General features: G+C 39.5%; 1 protein-coding gene across 1 annotated transcript in view; it reads right to left on the bottom strand.

Moving 5' to 3' along the window:
• EFEMP1 (EGF-like fibulin extracellular matrix protein 1) overlaps nucleotides 1-22,057 on the bottom strand; it is a 51,075-nt gene that overhangs the window by 11,812 nt on the left and 17,206 nt on the right. The window contains exons 6-7 of the mRNA XM_085218560.1: nucleotides 3,654-3,776; nucleotides 24-143 (exon numbers count right to left, since the gene is read on the bottom strand). Coding sequence (XP_085074686.1) covers nucleotides 24-143; nucleotides 3,654-3,776 — 243 coding nt within the window. The remainder of the gene's footprint in view (nucleotides 1-23; nucleotides 144-3,653; nucleotides 3,777-22,057) is intronic.

The raw sequence follows: 22,057 nt of genomic DNA, 5'->3' as shown, positions 1-22,057 counted from the left end.
AGTGCGTGTAAAGAAGTTCTTACCTACACAGGTGTGGTTGTTGGATGCCAGCTGGAAGCCAGCATTGCACTGGCAGTAATAGGAACCAGGAGTGTTTACGCATCGATGGTGGCAATAGGGAGGCAGGGTGCATTCGTCTATATCTGAGTGAGCAAAAAAGAGAAATTAGTTTGAATGGAATCACAGACATTCACAGCTGCTGTGTTACTCAACTGTAAAGTTAAATGAACTTGATTAAAAGCAGAAAAAAGCTTATGTGGGCTAGATATAGCTTCCACAGATCTCAATGGGCACGCTGCTTTACCCTTCCTTTTCATTAACTTTTAAAGTCTGCTTCACTGATTGTCTCCCAGCCACTACTATCAGTACATATGCCAATTTTATTTCTTATTCAGTTCCACAGTACTGGCTGTATTTGTTATTTTGTATAGGCAGAACCCAGAATGTTTCATTCAGCTTTTCAAAACCCAAAATGTCCCATAATCATGCACAATACTGACCAACACAGTGACTGAAACTCATGGCTCTTTTTTTTTTTATCCAAAAATTCTCATGCAGCACACTTAGCATACACTAAATCTTTTCAGCCCTGTTAGGAAAAGAGTCCAAATTTTCCCTGTGAGGACAGATGATTAGTGGCCCTGAAAAGGAAACAGATGGCTGTGCTTCCACAGGGATCCCCCAGAAACTGGCTGGCTTCCCGAGGGGCTGCTCTCACTCCCTTTCCCCTCCTGCATACCTCTGCATACAGCAGCACTGCACCTTCTGGCTGCGCTCTGGGGCTGAGCAAGGCTGGAGCTGCTGCTATCCCAGGCAGCATTCTCTTTCCCTAGGCTCTCCCTGCAAATTAGCCCTGGTTGTGAGGTGGAGCAGACTGCCTTTCAAAGCTTCAGCATTCCTAATGTGCATTGGAGCAGGCTTTTCACCTGCAAACCACACAAACCGCGCAGCAGCCCATTCTTTTACCTCTCTGCATTTTAGAAGGTTTCTTTACGCTCTGGAGGAGATCCTGCCTTTTTGGCTGCAAATTGATTTTTCAGCTATGTTGCAATGCTGATCGTGCAGAAGTTGTCTTCAGTTATGGCCCGCTTGAGCCTGGTAGAGAAACCCACGCCTGTTCTCTACGTACACAACGGGAGATTTCAAAGGCTCAGTGCTCAGACAAATAAGACCAGTTTTCACTGGAACAAAGAAAGACACTTCCCATAACCATGCCGGATCTTGAGTTTCCTACCTCCAGCTGTTTCCACCATAGTTGTGTTTAAAAAGAGGCCAAGTGGTTGTTTTTTTTTTTTTTTTTAATTTTTATTACGAGAAAAGTGGTTGTTTTAATATGGAGTCAAAAAATAATCATTAGAAGTTAACTCCTTTGTCCATTTTGCATCCTCTGTCAGGAGCTAATCTTAGTTCTGGATGAGTTTGAATGAAAAGGCTTACACTGGAAAATCCCTGGCTATCCGTGCAGCAGGGGTTGCTGCCACAGCTCTTTTGTTGCAGGGAAATTCTGAAGCAGAAATGGAATAAATGGGGAGGTACAGCAGATCTCACATCCCTGAAGTTACAGGACTAAGCTCTACAATTTGCTGTTGAAAGACTGAACGATATAGGTGTATAAGCGATGCTTTGCATTTTAGGCACTGTATTTCCACATGGAAATGCTTCCAGGATCACACTCCAATTCAGTGGGAGTTTTCCTTGCAGAGTAAGGCTCTCATGCTCATCAGCTCCACATCGATCTAAGTGCAAAGCATAATCTACCCAGTGCTGCCAAATCTTCTGTTTGAAGTCATGCTGGAGTACAATTCACTCTATCTGCAGTCCTGTGCTTCAGGAAAGACTAATTTTGCAGTAAGTGAACAACCAAATTCTTAAAATAAAATAATGTAATATATAAAAGAAATGATGGATGGTTAGAAGTCAGTCCTTTTCTTCCTCTAACTTGAGGCCAAAGAAGTCTGGAAAATTTTTGTTCAAATTTGAAAGAAACATTTCCTCCCATATGGAGAACCTCTATCAAGAACATTTTCTGGCTAAGTTGTTAAAAATAAAAATAAAAAAAAATATCCCCAAAGACAGGCTTTATTCTGAATTGCTGACAGTACTAAGTGCAGCAATGTACTTATAATTTAGGTCAGTGTGTAATATGTAACACAGGTGTTGTTCTTGCTTTTGACCTAAATAAGAGAAGGGAAATCTCACTTTCCAGACAGCTTTAAGTGTAGATTTAGATGCATAAATGGATTCATGCACAGATATATGGGTTTATCATACTGCTTTGAGTTCTGTAATTTATGTCCTGTAAGGCTTTCAAGTAGTGTCCTGGGCCATTATATTAAAAGTGCTACTGCACAGCAGTTCTGTATTTCTCAAAAAAATTAGATAAAACCCATCTATTTAAAACTTTATGTATTTATCAGTGGGCTGTCAAAACTATTCTTGTGCCTGCACTCCCAAACTATTCATCCTCCTTTTGCACAGAGAACTGAGAAATATCAGACACATCTGTGTTTACACCAATTTGTCAGTTAAGAGCCTGATGCATACCTTTAGAAAAGATTCGGGGGGTTGATTTCTATAGCCCTCAGCTCAGAACCCCTGAGAAAAGCCATGGCCAGAGATTTCAGTTAGACTGGAAGCGTACTGAAGCTTCTCCAGAGTCCTTCCTGCAGCCCTTGGTAGGCAGTGGCTACCTACAGCCTTTTTGGAAGAGCCAAAACTATTTCCATAAACTTTTTCAAGTTCAAGACCCTTAACATGAAGAAAAAGAGGAAAACACGATCTGTTCCTGCTTTGCTGTGGCCCAAAGAACCATTTTCTCTTAGGCTGCATAAAACCAGTCTTGTGACTTACAAGAAGCAATCCTGAATGTCACCTCATGATGTATACAGTTGATTCTCCTACTTCACAGTTGTTTTTAATATCTCTCGACAGAACTAAGGCTTAGGACTGGAGCGCCTATAACAGCATTTCATCCATTGAAACCATGATTAAAGAGGTGCTACAGGCTGACGGAGGACTGCAGGAACAGAGTAATGGCACTTTTGCATAACGTCCCCAGATGAGGATGGAATAGGAAAGATGCAGTGTTTATGCTGCACTTGGATTTAATTTAATGCTATACTTGTATAGGTCCCAGAGGTGCCGATGATTTATTTTGGCCCAAGAAATAAAGCACAGTGGTTTATAAGTTGCAAATATCGTATGCTTGCATTCAGAGTTTCCATCTCTTTCATTTATACTCATAAAACAGACTGTGCATGGGGGCTCTGCAGAGCAGGGATTAGGTCCGTGTGAAGGTAGTGCTTTGTCCTGCAGATCTGGAATCAAATCTCACTGAGGTCAGTGGAAAGACATGCCTTAGCTTGCTGCTATCATAGACTTATGACTGTATCTGGGACGTTAGGCAATGCCCCAATACAAATAATAAACACAATGGTAACTATTAAGAAACTTAATCTTGTGAAGTTCAATTCCAAGTGTTGATTACACTCAAAATAGTTTCTAGTTACATGTTTTAGTGATTAATTATTTTGATAAAGTGATTATTCCACTGCATTTCAGAAATACACAGCTTTTTTACCCATGTGTTTTATTATAAGAGGTTGCAACTTCAAGTAATGAAAGAAAATAATTTAGGCCAGAGGAAGACTTACCAACGCACTGTTCCCCTCGTTTCTGATAACCTGGAGGACACTGGCAGCTGAAGGACCCTCTGAGATTGACACACACTTGGTCAGCTCTACAGTTGTGAGTTCCTGTAGCACATTCATCTATATCTTTAGAAAAAAGCAAATATGATGTTAGTGACAAAGCTTACTCAAAGTATTTAACCTGCTGAAATGTTTTACCTATTTTCAAGCTATCTACAAATGAGGCCAGCAAAGTTCAGATACTCCAAAGATGGGATCTCAAAGCTTATTCCATTTGTAGGATATAAACTCTGATCACATTTCTCACTGTTTTCACATGTGAAAATATTTCCAGATATAATTACTTAAAATAATCTTAAGTTTTTTTTTTTTTTTTTTGATATAGCATTATTATTTGGGCTTACCATTATAAAACTTTCTGAATGTGTCTTGAAGCTCTATGCTGCTTTACCCATTTGGCTTTTTTTTTTTCTTTTTTCCCATGCTGAACTACTCCAGAAAACTTCAACAAAAGTAGCTCAGCTCTTTCTCAAGAATTAGATGTAGAAATATTTTGCTAATGTTATAAAGGACTCTGGTGATCTTTTTTTTTTTGCATGGTTCCCATGCTCCACATTTTTGAGAGGGACTTGGAACTTGGTATGTGGTGGCCTTCTCATCAGGAAGAGATCTGCCTCTTGTCATTCCCATGAAGATTCCCTTAATTCAGTCAATCTGGTTGAGTATTTGGAAATGGAGCACGTCTGTTTGTATTCCAGCATTCTGCATTTTAAAAATGCAAAGACTCGACCAATACTTTTCTGTGTAATTCAGGCAGCTTTTCATTCACACTAAACACAGGCTTATACAAGTATAAAAACATTCTGACTTTGCCTATTTGTTGTAACTGCTGGAGGTACTTACATGCAATTAAAGTGCATGTGCTGACAAACAGCTTGCTTAAAATGGAACTGCAATTTTATTTTCTCATCTGAACACCCACAGCATTAGAGAGCTTTTTATTGTAACCTGACACAGTACAGTGAAAAGACTTTTAATTTTGGCATTGTACACAATTTGGAGACTCGAGGCTGAATAAACAAATTCCTTAAAACTTATGATCTCTAGTTTACAAATCTCAGCTGACCTCTCTATTTGTATAGGCACTTGGGACGTTAGAACATCACCAGTGGCAGATTCTGGGTGGTGCTTTGGAAAAAATGATGGATTCTTTCACATCGCAAATGAAAACAATTTTGACCACAAGATTCAATAAAAAATAAACCATCAACAGTTTGAATTAACTCTCAGTGTTTGCCCTTTCCCCTAATGTCCGAATACTTTACATATACATTTATATTTTTCAATCTGACAGGAAAAATGAAGTCCCTTTCCATCAGCTCTTTGCATTTCGGCACAGTACTGCTGTGCTGGTGCAGGCCTTGCTGACTGCTTTGTTCTCTAGTGGCAGCTGAAAAGCACATTCTCAGGTGTAAAGATTTGCAGGGACAAGATGTGGCTGCCTCACACCAACCTGACACATCATTTACCACTCGAGCCAAAGCAGAGTGGATGCAGTGCAAGTCTTTGCAGGGAATTTGCTACGCTTTGCATGCACCCCTAGCTTCTACAGAAGATGAGAATAAAATGGCTATAATACTCATACAGATTAAACCCTTCTGAAGTATGCACACTGTTGTGGAATAGAGAAAATTGGTTGGATCCATAGGAAGCTCGTGTATGAGTGAACTTAACATGAGCGAGCTTTTAAGGTGGATTAGTTAAAATGCATGAAGTCCTTGTGCAGTCACTTGCATCCCTGGTTCGATTTCCACTGAGTTTATTTTTCTATGGAATAATAAGCTACTCAGCTAAAACAAAACAAACTAGATTGACTTATGCGCTCGGGGTCTTTGATTTCTGTCCCAATGGTAAGTTCAGTTTGAAAGAAAAACAATCATTGAAAAGTTCTGTTTGCCTGCTAACCTCCTCCCCAGTTGGAAACTGTTGGAGGGTTTGACGCTATGGCCACAAAGATCTGTGTTTACAAGAAGGACCTTTTCTTGAGGTTTATTTCAAGGAACCCCTTAGAGCTCTCCTAAGCTTCTTATTTCAGTCAGTGCCCTGAAATGGGCTGCAGCTCACAGTGAGTGGGCATGTATGTCTTGCCTGACTTCTACGCGTTGTGAAAATGCCCATTAATACATGGCATCGTGTTGGTGGATTTTATTACTGTTGTTGCTATGCACTATCATGGTACTTTTCACTATCTTGGATGATTTTTCTGGATGGCTTTTTTCTTTTTCTTTGAGATAGTCACTAGGAAAGCTAGGTAAAGAGGCACAGGGGGAAAAGTACTCAGGAGTTCCTTGAGAACCCCAATGCTCTTTTTGTTGTTTTTTTTTTTTGTGTGTGTGTGTGGTTTCAACTACATATTTACTGAACTGCTTAAGATGAGAGGTGAAGGTGGACAGGAGGCTGCCATGCTTAGAGCAGTCCTGCTCACATCTGTGCGAAGGACTCGGTAATATTAAGGGAAATTAATTGGTAGCCTAAGGATCATTTTTCATAAGTGCTTCTAGGAAAATACTGTGGGAGGGGACAACAGGCAATTATGCTAGGAAGCTTCCAGTGCTAGAACATTTAGTTCTGAAATCTTTAGTATTGCAATAATTACAGCTACGTCTACTATTGTGATTGATACAAAAGGGTGAGCAAGTGTGTGAAGATTTCAGTGTTGGAAGTGGTGCCAGATGTGAATTGTATTGGTGTGATACCAGAGGCAGCCCAGCCCTTGTGGAGTAAAGAAAGAAGCATTGGTGGATTTGGCAGTGATGTTGCTGCACAGATCTCTGCATCTACACTCAGTGAGGCCCAAAGAAATGCTGAGCTTCTTGGCGCGCATCAGGGTGACCTGAATCATCCTCCACTAGAGAAACATTCATTTTTTCTAATTGCACTGAAAGTTGTTCAAGCAATATGGGAGTGGCAGTTGTAGAAAGGAAGCAACATCCATGCTGGAGGTCTGCTTGGGATGAGGTGGACCATTTTTCTCAAGTGTGCCAGCATTGCTGAACAGCGTATATACACACATGCATTTCCCCCTGATGTGAAACACCACCACGTTACACTGGCCTTGTCAGTACTGACCTGAGGCTGCCACTTTGTTCACAGTTCTTGTATGGATAGACTGTCTGCAGTTGCTTGGGGTGTGACTGAACTCTAATCTGAAGCTTTCAGATCATTCTGTCAGTTATGTCCCTACTGTGCAAAAATTGGTAACTCCTAAGTCTTCACTATTTTAAGAACTTGTTTTTCCAGTTTAAATCAGACTTTTCCAATCTGTTAGATTCCTAGCTTGTTTGTTGTAAGTTGCACTGTGCCCTCAGATACTGACAGCAATCTGGAAACTGCATCAATCCCTACTTTAATCTGTATCAAATGCAATAAATACTGGGATGAGACCGTGATTACACAAAGCATGTGTTTTTCCTTAAATCCTTAAATCATTCCATTTGATGTTTCTTGACAAAATCCCTGGCCTTCAACAAGAAAAGTAAATGAGGGTAAGTACTGGGAAGCCATTCTTTTGGTTTCCACCTATTGCAGACACACATGACCAGACTGACTTGACAATTGTGAAGACGTAGCATGCTGGGGCAAGGCAGTGACAGAAACTCCTATAAGAACATCACAGAGCTCACCAGCTTTAATCCTAAGAGAAAGATAAATTTGTTTGACCTTTCCTCTAGCATGAATGTTTAATAACATGTGTACGTGCATGTGTATTTATAATAATTAAAAAAATTAAAACAAGACACTCCACTGCACACACTTGTCTCTCTGGGGAGAGGGTGAGAGAACAAACATGTGACAGATGTTTGTCATGTTGCTTAATGCACTACTGGAAAGCACTCAAGATACCACAGTGATGAGTGCAGTATAAGAAACAGATCTAGAAAGAAAATAACGGGCTTTTACAAGCTCATTCTTGAGCATCTTTCCTCTGCATCTTCTTTTCCAAATTTAGTGTCATCATGACAAAGTTTGTTTCTGTGTTTCAGCAATTGATGCCACAGCAGAAAATGCCAATCTCACATGAGAATCTTGTAAGCTGTACATGAAAACTCATTCCTTACCAACTCTGTTTAAATTTAATTTATACACATTACACATTTGCTCACTCAGGTAAGCAATTTAAATTACATTGTTAACCCATAATGAAAATGAGTTTCTCTTAGCATCACTCTTTATTTCTTTATATTTTCTAGTCTCAACTAATCAACTACAAGGCTGCTCTGTTCACTACAGATAAACAAGAGCAGTAGGTTTGTGTTAAATTGTTAAACAATCTGATTTGTAATTGATCACTGATACATGCAACAGATGAAATATAGATGAATTCTTAAACTCGCTGTATCCGAGTCTAAGATGTTGCTCAAATAATAGATAATTACTCTGACATCGATGCTGTGATTACTTAATGCTTGCATAAAGGACAAAAAGAGATTGAAAAGGTTTAGTAGCTGAGCCCATGACAGCAAGGAGCAGGGCTAAGAAGCTGAGCTCTCCAAACCACGCCAGAGCAAACAGCATGCTCATGTCTACCTCTTGTTGCTCCTTGAGTATTAAAGCCTTTATGGGAAGCCATTGTGAGTCGGATGCTGCTGGGTGGCTTTGGGTACTAACATGAGCTTTTATGTAAATACATATTTTGTGATAGAGGTTTAATTAATTCTCTTGAGAGTCAAAATATTTCAAAGAAATTCTTCATGTCTCTGATTAGCCAGGCTACCCAGCCTTATCTCATTGAGCCAGTACACATTCTGTTGTGGCTGATGCCATTCTATTCCCTGACAATTATTCTTTGGGCAGTCACAGCCTAGTAGTTGCACAATTTCCTCTGAAATAAACTGAGCCTCTCTAACAATCCTTTTGCAGATCCTGTGTATTTGAAAACTGAGCTGGGTTATCTTCAATGTCTTGATCATTGTAGTATTTACATAGCCTTCTTGTAGCCTAATTGACAGCAAGCTGTTATTATGGGATGCATTTTTACATTAAATAGTTATCTATCTATCTGTAAACATAAAATGTTTTATTTTTATTAAATAAGCGTTGGGACTGAGTGCTTGAATTTCCCTATGTTGCTTACAGTATCCAGAGTACTAACTTGACAGAATGTTACAGTTTGACAATCAAGTTCTTGGAGAGTAGGAAATGCAAAATTCAGTTATCTGACAGCCATAATTTACAGAAGAATTGTGACAGTCTTTAATTGTCTGAACCTCACATTCTGTTCTCAGGCTTGTTCTCAGGCTTGTTCTCAGTCCAATGTTACCATTCCCAAAATGTGCTAAGATGTACAGTACTTTATCCTTGGGGAATGCTGTGACAGAAATTGCAATGATTACTGCTGTATAAAAACCTTACATTAATTTAAACAGTCAGAGTTAACAGGGAAAGGAGAGAAGAATGTTTCATTTAAGGACAGCATTCTCTCCATTCAGTTATATACAAGCCACATGGCTCTTCTGGAAGTGTTTATAGAAAATCATAGAATCATAGAATCACAGAATGGCCTGGGTTGAAAAGGACCACGATGCTCATTTAGATTCAACCCCCTGCTGTGTGCAGGGTCACCAACCAGCAGCCCAGGCTGCCCAGAGCCACATCCAGCCTGGCCTTGAATGCCTGCAGGGATGGGGCATCCACAGCCTCCTTGGGCAACCTGTTCCAGTGCCTCACCACCATCTGGGTGAAAAACTTCCTCCTCATATCCAACCTAAACCTTCCCTGTCTCAGTTTAAAACCACTTCCCCTTGTCCTATCACCATCCACCCTCGTAAACAGGCCATCAGAAAATTATGGCCAGCAGATTCCCATGACTCATCCTAATACAAATGCTGCCTTTTCCAATCATCTTCTGGACTCTTCTGGAGGGTTCATTTTAGAAGACTTTCGTACTGACAACCATCTACTGACTAAGATGACACTGATTTGCAAAGGCTGCTGTTTGAAGTCTCCAAAGAAATAATGCAAGAACCATGAAGGGCAGCAGAGCTTGCTCTTCTATTCCTTCAATATATAAACCAACTTGCATTTCATAGTTTTAATTCCACAAGCCTCACTAATAGCTATACCCAGTGATTCCCTCATTTTCCAAAAATGTACCCACACTGCCTCTTGCAGTGATTTACACAATTATGTCCTTCCACTGCTGACTTTGGCAGCCTGCTCTATATTTCAACCACTAGTTGTGTACAGAAATTTAGCTTGACCTGTTTTTTAGCTATAGCTTTCTCTAAATCTAGTATATGGTTCCCTGTTTTAGAACTAGTTAGTTTTTCTACTTCTTCCCTGCAATCCATTCTCTCAGGCTCTTATCTGTATCCATAAAATTCTTTCCTAGTCTCATTCTGAGCTACAAACCTGGCTCGGTTCCCTTCATGCTGTGACTCATTTTTCCCAAACCCCCTGACTCATGCTGCTTGCTCACTTACGCAACAGCTTAATCTCTGTAATTTTCTTCATATCTTTATGAGAAGTACATAAATTCACAAGATGCATTTCACCAGTACTTTTGTAGAAAAAGTCCAACCCAAACTACCCTTTGTCTTATTTCAGCCTCTTAAATCTCTTCTCCTCTAGCTCGTACCTAGCTGTGTTCTGAACTAACTCATATGTGCCTTACTCTTGGGACTGCAGTGCTTGGCTTGCTGCTCTCTGGTTCTCAACACACTGCAGTTTACTACACTGTTTTCCTGCTCTGTTTGCATATTCATGTGTTCGTAACAGCCAGAAAATGCCCGTGGGTCCCTTTCTCTATTCTGGTCTGTAGCAACCCTGCAAGCAGAATATTACAGCAGATCAAGAAGGGGGGCTGGTGACCTTACAGGATTCAAATTCTTTCTTCTGTCCCTGCTGAGCAGCACCAGTGGAGCAGCTCCTGAATGGTTTATACAAACCTAAACCCAGAATAACTCCAACCATGTCAGTGTTGCACTTGTCACTGACTTCAGTGAAGCTGTTCTCAATGTTTTGAATGTAAATGATAAATATTTTGGTTAATCAGTTTAAATTTTCTGAATTCTCAGTATGAGTGAGACCAGAAAATGACTCAGTCTATTTTTCTAATAGATACAGCTGAACCAAAAACATTGCCTCCCACAGAAGCAATGGCACCAGTGAGTCTGATATTAGACATACAACGATCTGCACAGCCTCGAAGGTATCTTGGACAGCTTACTTAACTTCAGGTTTCTGTAATACCTTTCACTTTTCATCCCTTTCATTACCTTTCCTTCTCTCCCTGTTAGATACTTTGTATTAGTATTTCTCAGAAATGACCAGGTAAGGGTAAAATATTTGAAGAAATTAGACCACTAAACCTCTCCCATTAGCATGGCTTACTTTATTGTACCAAATTAAGTATTCGGTCCCTTATTTATGTTTCTTATATTGTTCTTGCAACTGAAGCCAAGCTCACTGCTATGTCGTTTCCTGGATCCTCCCTGATCCTTTCTTACACATAGGAACAACATTAGCAACCTCCAAATTCCCTGGTTCCCTCCCCAGCCCTAGCAAGCTATCAACAATTTCTGTCAAAGGCTTTTCTATTTCCCTTGCTACTTCCTTCAACATTTGGGATGTTATTCATCTGGGCTGAATGCCCAGACAACTTTTAACTCATTGGTGTTGGGAGGCTGTGTTTTGTGGTGGTAAATACCAGCAGAAAATCTGTTTCATACCATCAGGTCGGTAGGTACCAAGAGACTAAATATTTGGAGGAATTTCTCACTTCTGGAGTGGCAGAACCTACTAATACCAGAGACTTGTACTGTAACAGTGCAATCACTATCCAGTGGTGTCATGAGGTAGCGTCTATAATTCTCTATAACACTGTAGCAGCCCATAAACTCCCCTTTTATTGCTGTTTTTTTTCTCCTTCCTTTTAAATTTTCCTTTGGCTCTTTCATGTTAAGTATATTGGACTGATTGCCCTGGTAACGAGCCTTCACAGTTGAGCGAAGGTAACCTGCACAAATGCTTGTTTGCACAAGAAAAATATAAGCAGGAGCCAAGACCTACACTTAGGCAAATAAGTGAGGTAGAATGTTTAAATTAAAATGATTTTCATGAAAATGGTGTAACTTCTTCTGGTAAGCTGAAACGTTCTCTCGCATATTTGTGACTACAGCAAAGTGAACTCCTTGTAGATTTGTCTTCTAGTACTACTGGGCATCACGGCATAACAGAATAGAAGTAATACAAACTATTAATGCAGAAAGTATGGAAAAAAAAAACAACCTAATGCGGTGCAACTTCATAGTTCCTTCTATAATTTCTATCTTGTGACTGAAAAAGTGTCAGCAGTTACTATGAATTTGGGAAAGTTACCCAACCATAGTGATTTCATGAATATGAAGGTACAAGAGAAGCATCCTTCTCCTATTTACTCAACAGAGTTAACAAAGGATCAAGCTGTAATAATCAAGTCTGGACTGCAGTATTTTGTCACAATTATGTATTGTCTCTGGTATGTCCAAACTGAATTGACTTCTCACATAGAATAGCTAAATAAAGGATGAGCCACAGCTTTCAGCACTAGAACATCCCCCACATGTTTGCTTGGGGAGTGGCAGGCAGCTGAAAAGAAAAAAAATGAATGAAGCTTTGAACTGATGCATTACTTCCTTTCTTCTCCACTTTGCCTCAATCTGTAATTCCTTCTCTAGAAGAGTATGCCATGCGGTCTGCAAACTCCACAGCCAAAGGTAAATTGCTTTTGATTCTGAGATTACATTTGACTACAATTGACAGTGAGATGCTGCACGCAGAATGTTTTTGCTATCTGTAACGTAACAAAATAGTTGTAATTATTAAGTTTGAGACAGTTCTTCAGAGGTAAGAAGATCACAGAATCATAGGCTCATTAAGGTTGGAAAAGACTTCTGAGATCATCCAGTCCAACCACCAACCCACACCCACTGTGCCCACTGACCATGTCCTTGAGTGCCACATCTCCACAGTTCTTTAACACCTCCAGGGACAGTGACTCCACCACCTCCCTGAGCAGCTGTGCCACTGCCTCATCACTCTTTTGGAGAAGAAATTCTTCCTAATTCCAGCTTGAATTAGTACCCAAACAGATATTCTGTTCCTTTGCTTTCTGCACAGTAGCTGTCCATGCTGGAAATGGCATGGGAAGTTGAAAACCTAATGCTGTACTATAATTTAAACAATAACTTCTACACTGTGCTGTATATTTTTTTTCCAGGACCCTACCAGTACAAGCCATGGCTCATCCAGACCTGTAGGACTGTGCTCTGCTAAAAGGACATACTTTGATATCAAGCCACAACCACAGGTTATTAAGTGAAGCAAGCACCATTCAAATGACAATAATTAAAATGATTATTACAATTAAAAGTAGTATGGCTAATATTTGTCTAATACAAGGCCACAAAAACTACTGCCAAGAATCAACAGAATTTTCTACCCATGACACTTCAACATATATTTTTGAAAATAACAACGATACAGGTGTAACATATGTTTAAAGCCACTCAAAGGGAAGAATACTTTTTTTTCCCCAACAGAAGAACAAATTGTTAAATATTAGTCTCTCTGTTCATCAGAAAGGCAAATATTTCATGGTTTTGATCTACATCCATTTAAAACTTGTATTTTTCTGGGGCCACCAATGGGGGTGTACTTGCTTTCAAGTTGAATCCAATAACTCAGTGCAATGCATCTGCGAATCTCAGAGTGCTTCAAAATGTGAGCTGTCATAATGGTAAACTTTTTGACTTACATTGCAAAAGCTTATTTTTACTTTCAGTAGAGTATTTCCTGCTGTTGCTTTCTTGTGATTTTGTGCTAGAGGACTGACTTGTGCGTTTCGGTTCATGCCTGCCTAAGTGAGGATCACCCACCCATGATGACCAATACATTTGGACTATACTCAAAAACAACAAGGGTGGATTAAACTATTCCATTATTGCAGATGAAAGAGTTCTCCCCGACATCTGGCATATCATCTTCAAAACTGATATGGAACATTTCCATAAATTCAGCTTAACACTGTTTTTGTGAGTGTTCCAAAGTATTTTTAACATGAAGAAATAGCATGCAAACTAATTTCCTATTTGAAAAGTAAATGTCTTGTTCTTATTCTTTAATTCATCTAGTTATTAAAAAAAAAAAAAGGAAAAAAAAAGAAAAAAAAAGATGTTCACTTAACTTGAAGCATACTGTTTTGTTTATTCAAGTTAATGGAAAAGCTAGTCAGTGTTTGATGTAAAGCTGCCCCCTTGCTTGAAAGAAAACCAAACAACTGGTTATGAATTATGAATATCTCCTAATAGTTTCCAGAATTATCTGAAGGATGTATTTTTTTTCTTAATTACATACACTTAAAAGTTCCAAGTTCCCTATTCATTTCCATTTTGTTTATTTCTCTCCTTGGAAACCTCATAAGCATTTTCTTTAGTGAGGCTTGACTGAACAAAATATTACTGCTACAACCTGCAATATTAGGGAAATAAATGCCTGAAAGCTCATTGTGGTTTTTAATTAGGAAGTGGAAGAATCGCTTATTAAATCTTTGCAAGCCTTTTCACAGCACTTATACTGGTATCTGCTGAGTCCCTGCAAAGGAAAACACTGAGCTTCTACCCAAACACTGTGCTTAGGAATACATTTCAAACCCCAATTTTTTTATTTTTTTTTTATTTTTATTTTTTTGCATAGCCTCAGAATAGCAGTTCCTGCAAGAATTTTGCTTTCCTTTTATGCTGGCGTGTCTTAAACTGTTTCAGACCTAACCAGACATAACCTTGTGAGGCATCAGGTGTCTCCTTCCTCTGAAGGAGGCATCTCCATATGGGAGCTGCTGGCAAAGGTGCCACAATGGGGGATGCAGTCTGGTGAAAACCTGATCATTCTGCATGGCCCCACCATTGCCTCCTTGTCTTTCTGACAGCAGAGCACTGGTTATCATCAGAACAACTAATTAACACAGCAAATAAACTGATGGTCTGACACTGTGATGTCCAACCCTATTCCAAAATACAACAGCCTCTTCTTTCTGGGTTGTGAATGCAATTCAGTGGACAGCTGTTCCTTTGCTCACTTGGGATAAAAAGAGACCTTGAGGTATAAGGAACTTAATATGTAAGATAAAGGACTTAAAATACTTGGTATATTTTATCAATAAAATCTGACTCCCCTTATGCCTTTGCAGGCTGAATGAGCTGTTTCAGGAATTGTAACTGTAGTTCCCAAGCTGAAAACATTTAAGTTCAAGTCAAGTTCAAAAGCAATTATCAGAAGGAGAAAGCTTATCTAAATGATGATATTGTTTTTAGCACTAATCATCCTATCTGTTGGCAGTACCAACATGCTGCAATCTCCACAGCTCCCTACGTAAATAAGCAGATTCCTGATGCCGTTCCAACTTCAGAAATGCCTTTGAAAGCATTATTTAGTTATGAATTTTTCCTACATGTGTTTCTCTTAGTGTTGCTGTACGTACTCACAGATGCTCTGTTTTGGAGAGCAAAACTTATTTATTTTTAAATTACAGTCAGAGAGCACTGGCCTGTGTATTACCTTCTCACGAAATTAAAATGTTGAAAGAAATTCACTTCCATGCCCTCTACAGCTTTTGAGTGATAAAATAATAAAAGCAAAGAATGGAAATAGTACTTAAAAAAGACACATCAGTTGATTCAGTCCAAAATATACTCTAGGGAAGGGAGGGGATTGGAAGAGCTGGGATAGAAAAACACAATGTTCAGGTTGCACAGTTCAAGTGAAGAGAAATAGATGTGCAGAAGTTTGAGATTGCTGTGACAATACTAATTTGACAGTGCCACAGACAAGCCCTGTGGCAAGGTATTGATCTAACAAATAGCAGGAATGTTATCTTGTGCATTTTTCTCTCTCTTCTTTCCTTCACATTTGCATTAGCTGGCTCTCCATTCAAATTCTAGTGGAAAATCCAACCTTCCACGTAACTGTTAAGGTGAAGGAGGCTTAAAAGGAAGTTTTAAAAATCCTCAGTTTGAAAGAGAATGTTGGTACATGAGATAAAGCCAGGCAGGTCCAAAAGAAAGGCAGGGACACCAGGGAAACAGAAATACATCATTTGAAGGTAAAAGGAAAAAAAAAAAAAAAAAGGCAGTATGAATATTTATGAAGAAAAATGAACATCAGAGCTAAAAAGAGATGTCGTGATACAGGTGACTGACTGGAGTCTAAAGAAAAGAATGGGGAAAAGAGTAAGACACATGCACGAGAGGCCCACTGATGCAGCTGCTTTTCACTTGCAGATGTAGTATTTATTAAACACTGTATTACAATTCAAGACCGGCAGCGCGATCTGGTTAGATGATCAAGGTGCTTCGACGCTCTATTTTCGACCAGAGAGCTGGTGAGTACCTGCCAATGTCTGTCTGCCTGCTTTGCTGCCGTTTTTCCTATTCCAACTATAATTTGAGCTGTCAGAAGAATGACGAAATACGAATTGCTGAGGCGGTGCAATGGCACCCTGCACAGCACAGCGTCCTGCTGGGCTGCTGCGTGGCTGGGACGCGGTGCGAGCAAGGCGGCAGCTCGAGGGAGACAGCGGGGAGCTGTGGGCAGAGCAGGGATGGACAAGAAGGGTGACCGAAGGAAGGGCTGAGGGTGTGCAGCCTACTGAAGATTGTAAGTTGGAGTGGTGCTTGGGAAGTATTTGTTGTTCTTTCAAAAACCTGACAAAAAAATCTTAAAACTGAGAATTATTATTATTTTTGGACCCAAGCTAAGATTTTTCTGGGGGTTAGCCACATTTTTTTTCTGTGCTCGGGAACAAAAAAAGGAAAAAGATGCTGAAAAATACTTTGTTCTTTCAATGAGCCAGTAATAAATAAAAAGCAACATTTCCCAAGGAAACTTCTGTTTTTAAAAGAGAGCTATTTTTTTCTTCCAAATTACTTCGCATTGAAATTGCGATCAACTCTGCTCTCAGGCTAGGATCTGACTGCCCAGCTGCCTTTATGCAATCAAACAGAAGTAGCAATTAGAACAGATTTCTCCCCCCTCTCTTCCACCCCCTCTCCCCCCCCCCCTCCACCCCCCCTTTTTTTTTTTTTAATTTTCCTTCTGGTCTTTAGCTGGGAAGTTTCATGAGTTTGCCTGAGAATAGATGCTGTGCTGCCATAATCCTGGCACTTTCACTGAAAATGAGATTTTGGCAGTTATTTCAGCATAAGCAGAGTACTCCTGAAGTCTGCTCGCAGGGCTGTCGAAATGGTGAAATGCAGCAACCTGCTTTTATTTGTCTGAGCATGTGATTTCTTTTTTATACCTTGTGATCTTCACAGATTTCTGGCGAAGCTTAAAAGGTTAGTTGGAAAAGGAGTGGCTAGCATTTGTTTAGAAAATAAATAGAAAAAAGTAGGCCAAATACCAGTAAAGTTCCAGTTTTAAAATATTAAACTAACACATAACATTGCTGGCCTGGAAAGGTCAGATGAAGGGGGAGAAAGGATGTATTTAGAGTGATTGCCAGGCAGGACGTGGGATCTCTCACTGACTTGGCAGTAGATACTTTAGCTCTATTTGCTATTAGTGCTGTTTCAAATGCTCTATATTTGCTAAGTTCTTAAGTTTGACAAGATCCATGCTTTATTTTCCAGTATTTACGTGGTATTAAGCAAGTGTGTAAATCCATTCAGAGAGTAACCAGGACATACACAGACCCCCCTTCCCCTCTCCCCCCACCTTTTTTTTCTTTGCTGGCTGGCAGTAGACAGGATGCTCAGAAACCCAGGACAATGGAAGTCTGGAGGCATTTTGCTTTGGGGTGTGCTATCAGATAACAAGGGTATTTGTGACATGCCTAAACTTGCTAAATACAAGTGGAAGAGGGCCCTCTGCTTCCAAATTTGTCAGTGGGAGTGAAGAAAGAAATGATTACTTAACAGTAGAGCAGCTACAAGTCCTTCCAATGAAATCATAAGATTTAATGAAAACGCCAATACTCCTTTCTATGGTCTGATTCTGAGGACTTGGCTAGTGTAAAGAAGAAAGCCCAACGCAGCAGCTAAATAATTGCTGCCACATCATCTAAGCATCTAAGCACATCATTATCACTGCTGGATGAGATGAAAGGTATTTACAAACTAGAGTCTGCCAGGAGAACAGAGTCAGCAAAAGCTTGATCCAGCTCCAGCTGTAATCAATAGGAGCCTTCAACTAAATTAGAGTTTAAAGAACAAACTAACTACTTTGTAAAATGTATTACACTTTGAGTTTTGCAAAATTAAACCTGGAGCTCATCAGAAGGGAGGCACGTAGGGATTTGTTGCCTAACAAAGCTCTTTGTTTTACTTCACGCATTCTTTGCTGCTCTTCCAAACTATACTTCCCACTCAAGCAATCCAGGCTCATTTGCCCTTTTTTTTTTTCTTCTTTTTTTCTTCCCCTCTCCCTTAAATCTCCCACTTTTACTTTCCTCATGTTTTTCTTTCTGTATTCCTCTAGGTTCTGCCCTTCTAATTTTTCAAGGCAGAGAATGCGTCTTTGTTTGTGAAGGGCAAAGCAAGTTTATGGCACCCTATTCATTATATTTATGAATCATATCTAACTGAATTTTTCCCATAGCCCAAAGGTGGCTGTTTGCCCAAAGGCACTGCTCTCAGTGCCTGTATTTTCTATTTATAAGGTGCATTTTAGTTTACATCAGAAGCTTAAGGAAAGACTTCTGCTTGATATCACTTCTGCCAAATGAAACCCACAGAGAAGCTGTGGCCAAAGGAACTCTGTACAAAAGTTGTCTGGGCTCTGTAATTTTGTTCACGTGGGTGCATGGTAGTATACATTAGTTGCCAATTAAAACAATCAAAAATAGATAGAGCACTGTGCAAGTCCTGAGATGATCTTAAAAAGTACAGAACACAGGTAAATGCTGACTGAGAGACACGCTGTCAAAACAGTTTGGTGAGAAAACCAGTTTTTGCAAGACGTTTGGGAAAGGACAAGCAGCTCCCCTGATAACTCATTCTACTCTGTGCACCTTGGTGAAATTCCAGAGAGGAATAGTTTACAAGAGGGTTAAAGAAAATTGTTGTTTTTGAAACTATTTGTGGTTGTGACCAAGTGTGGGCGCTCCCCAGATGTTGACGTTGAATAGTCAGTGTAGCTGAGGATAGCAAGGAATTAACTGTTTCAGTCCTCAGGAAGGACATTAGCAGTAGCAGATGTTCAACACGAGGCAAGTCTTTCTGGCTCTGGATATGCTGGTGGGTGCTGAAAAGCTACAGCAGCATCAAGCCTAGGATGCACGTAGGATGAGGCCCACTGTGTCCATGCAGATGCCCATTCAAACCAGGTTTTCTGGCTCCAGAGACTGGCAGGAATAAAGGAAGAAACAGGCCCTGATCGAATCACTAGACTTTAAAACAAACAAACAAAAACAATTTTGTGGTATGTTTCTTTTCCTCTTAGCTCCAGGAAGAAAGATGAGTGAGAAGCTCTAGCAACCCTCCTTGACAAGACAGCTGTTAGGCCCTCCTTCCTCTCAATCGTTTCAGAAAGGATTTGTCTTGATTTTCAGTTCATTCCTTCCCCAAAAGGCATGTCATCCTGACTTTTTGCAAATTGAGTGTATGAGCAAACTGCCAACAATCTATAGCCTGCCTGCATCTCCGTGTTGCTGAGGGATGCCCAGAACATTATCAACACATCACTCAGCACTACTGTTTCAGCGCCTGCTTGTCTCTAACTCTACGCAGACAGTCATAAACGTTTGGTTAACATCTAATCCAGCCTTTCCAAGCCTCTCGCAGAGGTTAACTAATGAGCACAAGCCTAGAGCGGAACATAAGGGTTGAATTCAGCCCAATATTGCTTGGTCAAAATGTATTTTGCCTATATCTTGCAGAATAGAAGAGATTTCTCAATTTAAACTTCCATTAAAGCTATTGGAAAAAGCTGTCAATCACACTCCAGTCTTTCATAGATGTCTTGCTGCTTCAAATACCTTCCAGATGGATTTAATTCCGGTGACTGATTGTCCACTTGTCTTTGCAGCTGTGCACTCCACAGGAAAGGTCTACACCATGCTCATTCACCTGCGGGATGGCTAAAAATGACTTCTTGTAGATCTTTCCTCATGGCAGTGTTATCTTTCAGTAAATGAAGAGGCAAAAGATGAACTAACAGAAGATGAATCTACGGGATGCTTTTTATATCCAAGTAATTCATACCAAGAGCAAAGAATAGAATTTGAAAGGTAAAGCAAGGAGGTAGGTACTTTGATATTAAAGAGGTGATCCATTTGTAGGGAAGGAAAAGAAAAGCAACCATTTACAAGCGCATTAATTTCTCACAAATACGATAACGTGGAGAATCGCTTACCGTTCAGAGGGAAAAGTATTTAATAAAACTTTTTTTTGCATTCTTACTGATCATGTACTATGACTATTATTAACCTGAATAACCCAAAGGAACTCTCCGCAGTACTTGATCCCTTTTCCAAGGCTAATCAAAGCCAAATTTATTGTGTAAGCTTAAAATGTCTAACATTATAACTTTATTTCTCTGTGTTGTTAGTTATAGAAGCCCTAGCTGCAGATAAGGACTTTGCTATATTGCTGACGGGCAAACTGAGCCAACTTTGAGACAGTCTGCAGTCTAACAGGAGAGAGTGGATGATTCCAAAGGAAAGCAAGAACTAGTCTTGTAGACAACAATATTTTGTTTTAATGGACTTAAAGAGTTTGCATATAGCATCCAAACAATTCTATTGACTTAGGGGCTGCTTTTAAGTAATTAGATGCTATTGTGCCAATGAATGTGCAAAACACTGGATGAAGACCAAAGACAAGACTGATTTCCAGTACTCATTGTAGCTGGGTCTTATCTGAACTTAGGTTCAAGCAGACAATTACTATATTTGAAGATTTCAAACAGATTAAATGAGCAGTGTTAAAGAAAAGAAACACTGTGTTACAAAGATAGGATCTTCTGAACTGATTTCAAAGTTTCAAAAACACCTTAGAGAAACTAAAACTAAGCCACGAAAGCTCTTGTATTCTATTGTTTTCAGAAGGACTGGAAACTGTTCAATGTTTTAGGATCAAGTCCAAATGATTTTTAATGAGTTAAATCTCATTTTCAATGAAAGGAAAACAAGAAGGAAGCAAAGCATAACAGATAAGTAATGGCTGATATGCACCAAGAACAGAATTCATTTCAAAGTAAGGAACAACAATGTCTTAACTACAAAATGTTCAGTAAATAGGTTAATTCTGCATATCCACCTAAAACTCTTGGGCTTGATTTCTTATTGTTATTTGTGCAATAGTTCTTGTTACCTACCCATTTGGCTTCATACATATTGTTTGTATACGTGCTTGCACACATCTAGTAGTGGAGAATAAACCTCCTAGCCAAAAAAAAAAAAAAAAAAAGGATCTGAGAAGTTCATGGAAAAGTTTTGTGAAACAGAGCTACGTATCATTTTGTCACAAGTCACCACCAATTCAGGGATAATGTCTATTACACTGCTCTGCTCTTCATACTGAAGAAAATGTGGCAGATTTTCTGATCACAACAGTTTTGCAACTCAAATTCAAAAAGTGATAATATTTTACAGAGAGGATACTCAATAGATGATTGTTTTAGTCAAGCCAGGCATCACACTTCCTTCAGAAGTGGCATGAAGTATCCAGTCAGCAAGTGACAGTGCTTTTACATCTGGCACAGTAACTATGTTCGTATTTAGTCACCATAAATCATTAAGCTGTAGAGTATCTAGTTTCCTAAAGGCGCAGCTTTACTTCATTAACATCTTGAAACTCACGCTGTAGTGTTGCTAATTGTATAGCAGTTTATCTGGGATCACTGTGCGAATTGCTGTTCTCAGTCAGCTTTTGGCACTCGTTGTCAGCTTAAGAAAAGAAAAGAGAGTAAAGAATTCAGGAAAGAAAAATTACATGGATGATCTAAAAGGGACCACACTGCTAGATTTGAGACGAGCTGGGATATTCTGAATTATCTAAGAACTCTGTCCCAGAAAGGTAACTGCAAGCCAAGTAAATAGCACTGTTCCTTCAGATCAAGGCTACTCCCTCTGATACTTGCAAGCATTTCCTACCCACTTGTGAATAGGATTGCTCTGTGCTTGGTATTGCAGACTTGCTCTGGCAAGTTTTTTCGTGAGGGTTTTTTAAAATAAAAGTTCCTAGCAACAAGGTGAAGGACTATTTCAGGACAGCATTCCTATCCAGGATAGCATTAAGTAATTGTGTAAATTTAGGCATGTGCAAAGATGTCAGTGAAATTACTGGGATCCAAGCATGTGCTTTAAATGCTGGCACACATTTAAATGTCTTAATACAACACCTCGAAGTATAAGCAGTAATTCTGTTTAT

This window comes from Meleagris gallopavo, chromosome 2, assembly GCF_905368555.1.
Source record: "Meleagris gallopavo chromosome 2, MGAL_WU_HG_1.1, whole genome shotgun sequence".
Taxonomy (NCBI): domain Eukaryota; kingdom Metazoa; phylum Chordata; class Aves; order Galliformes; family Phasianidae; genus Meleagris; species Meleagris gallopavo.
The sequence above is the reverse complement of the archived record's forward strand: the minus strand, read 5'-3'. Positions and strand labels throughout refer to the sequence as shown.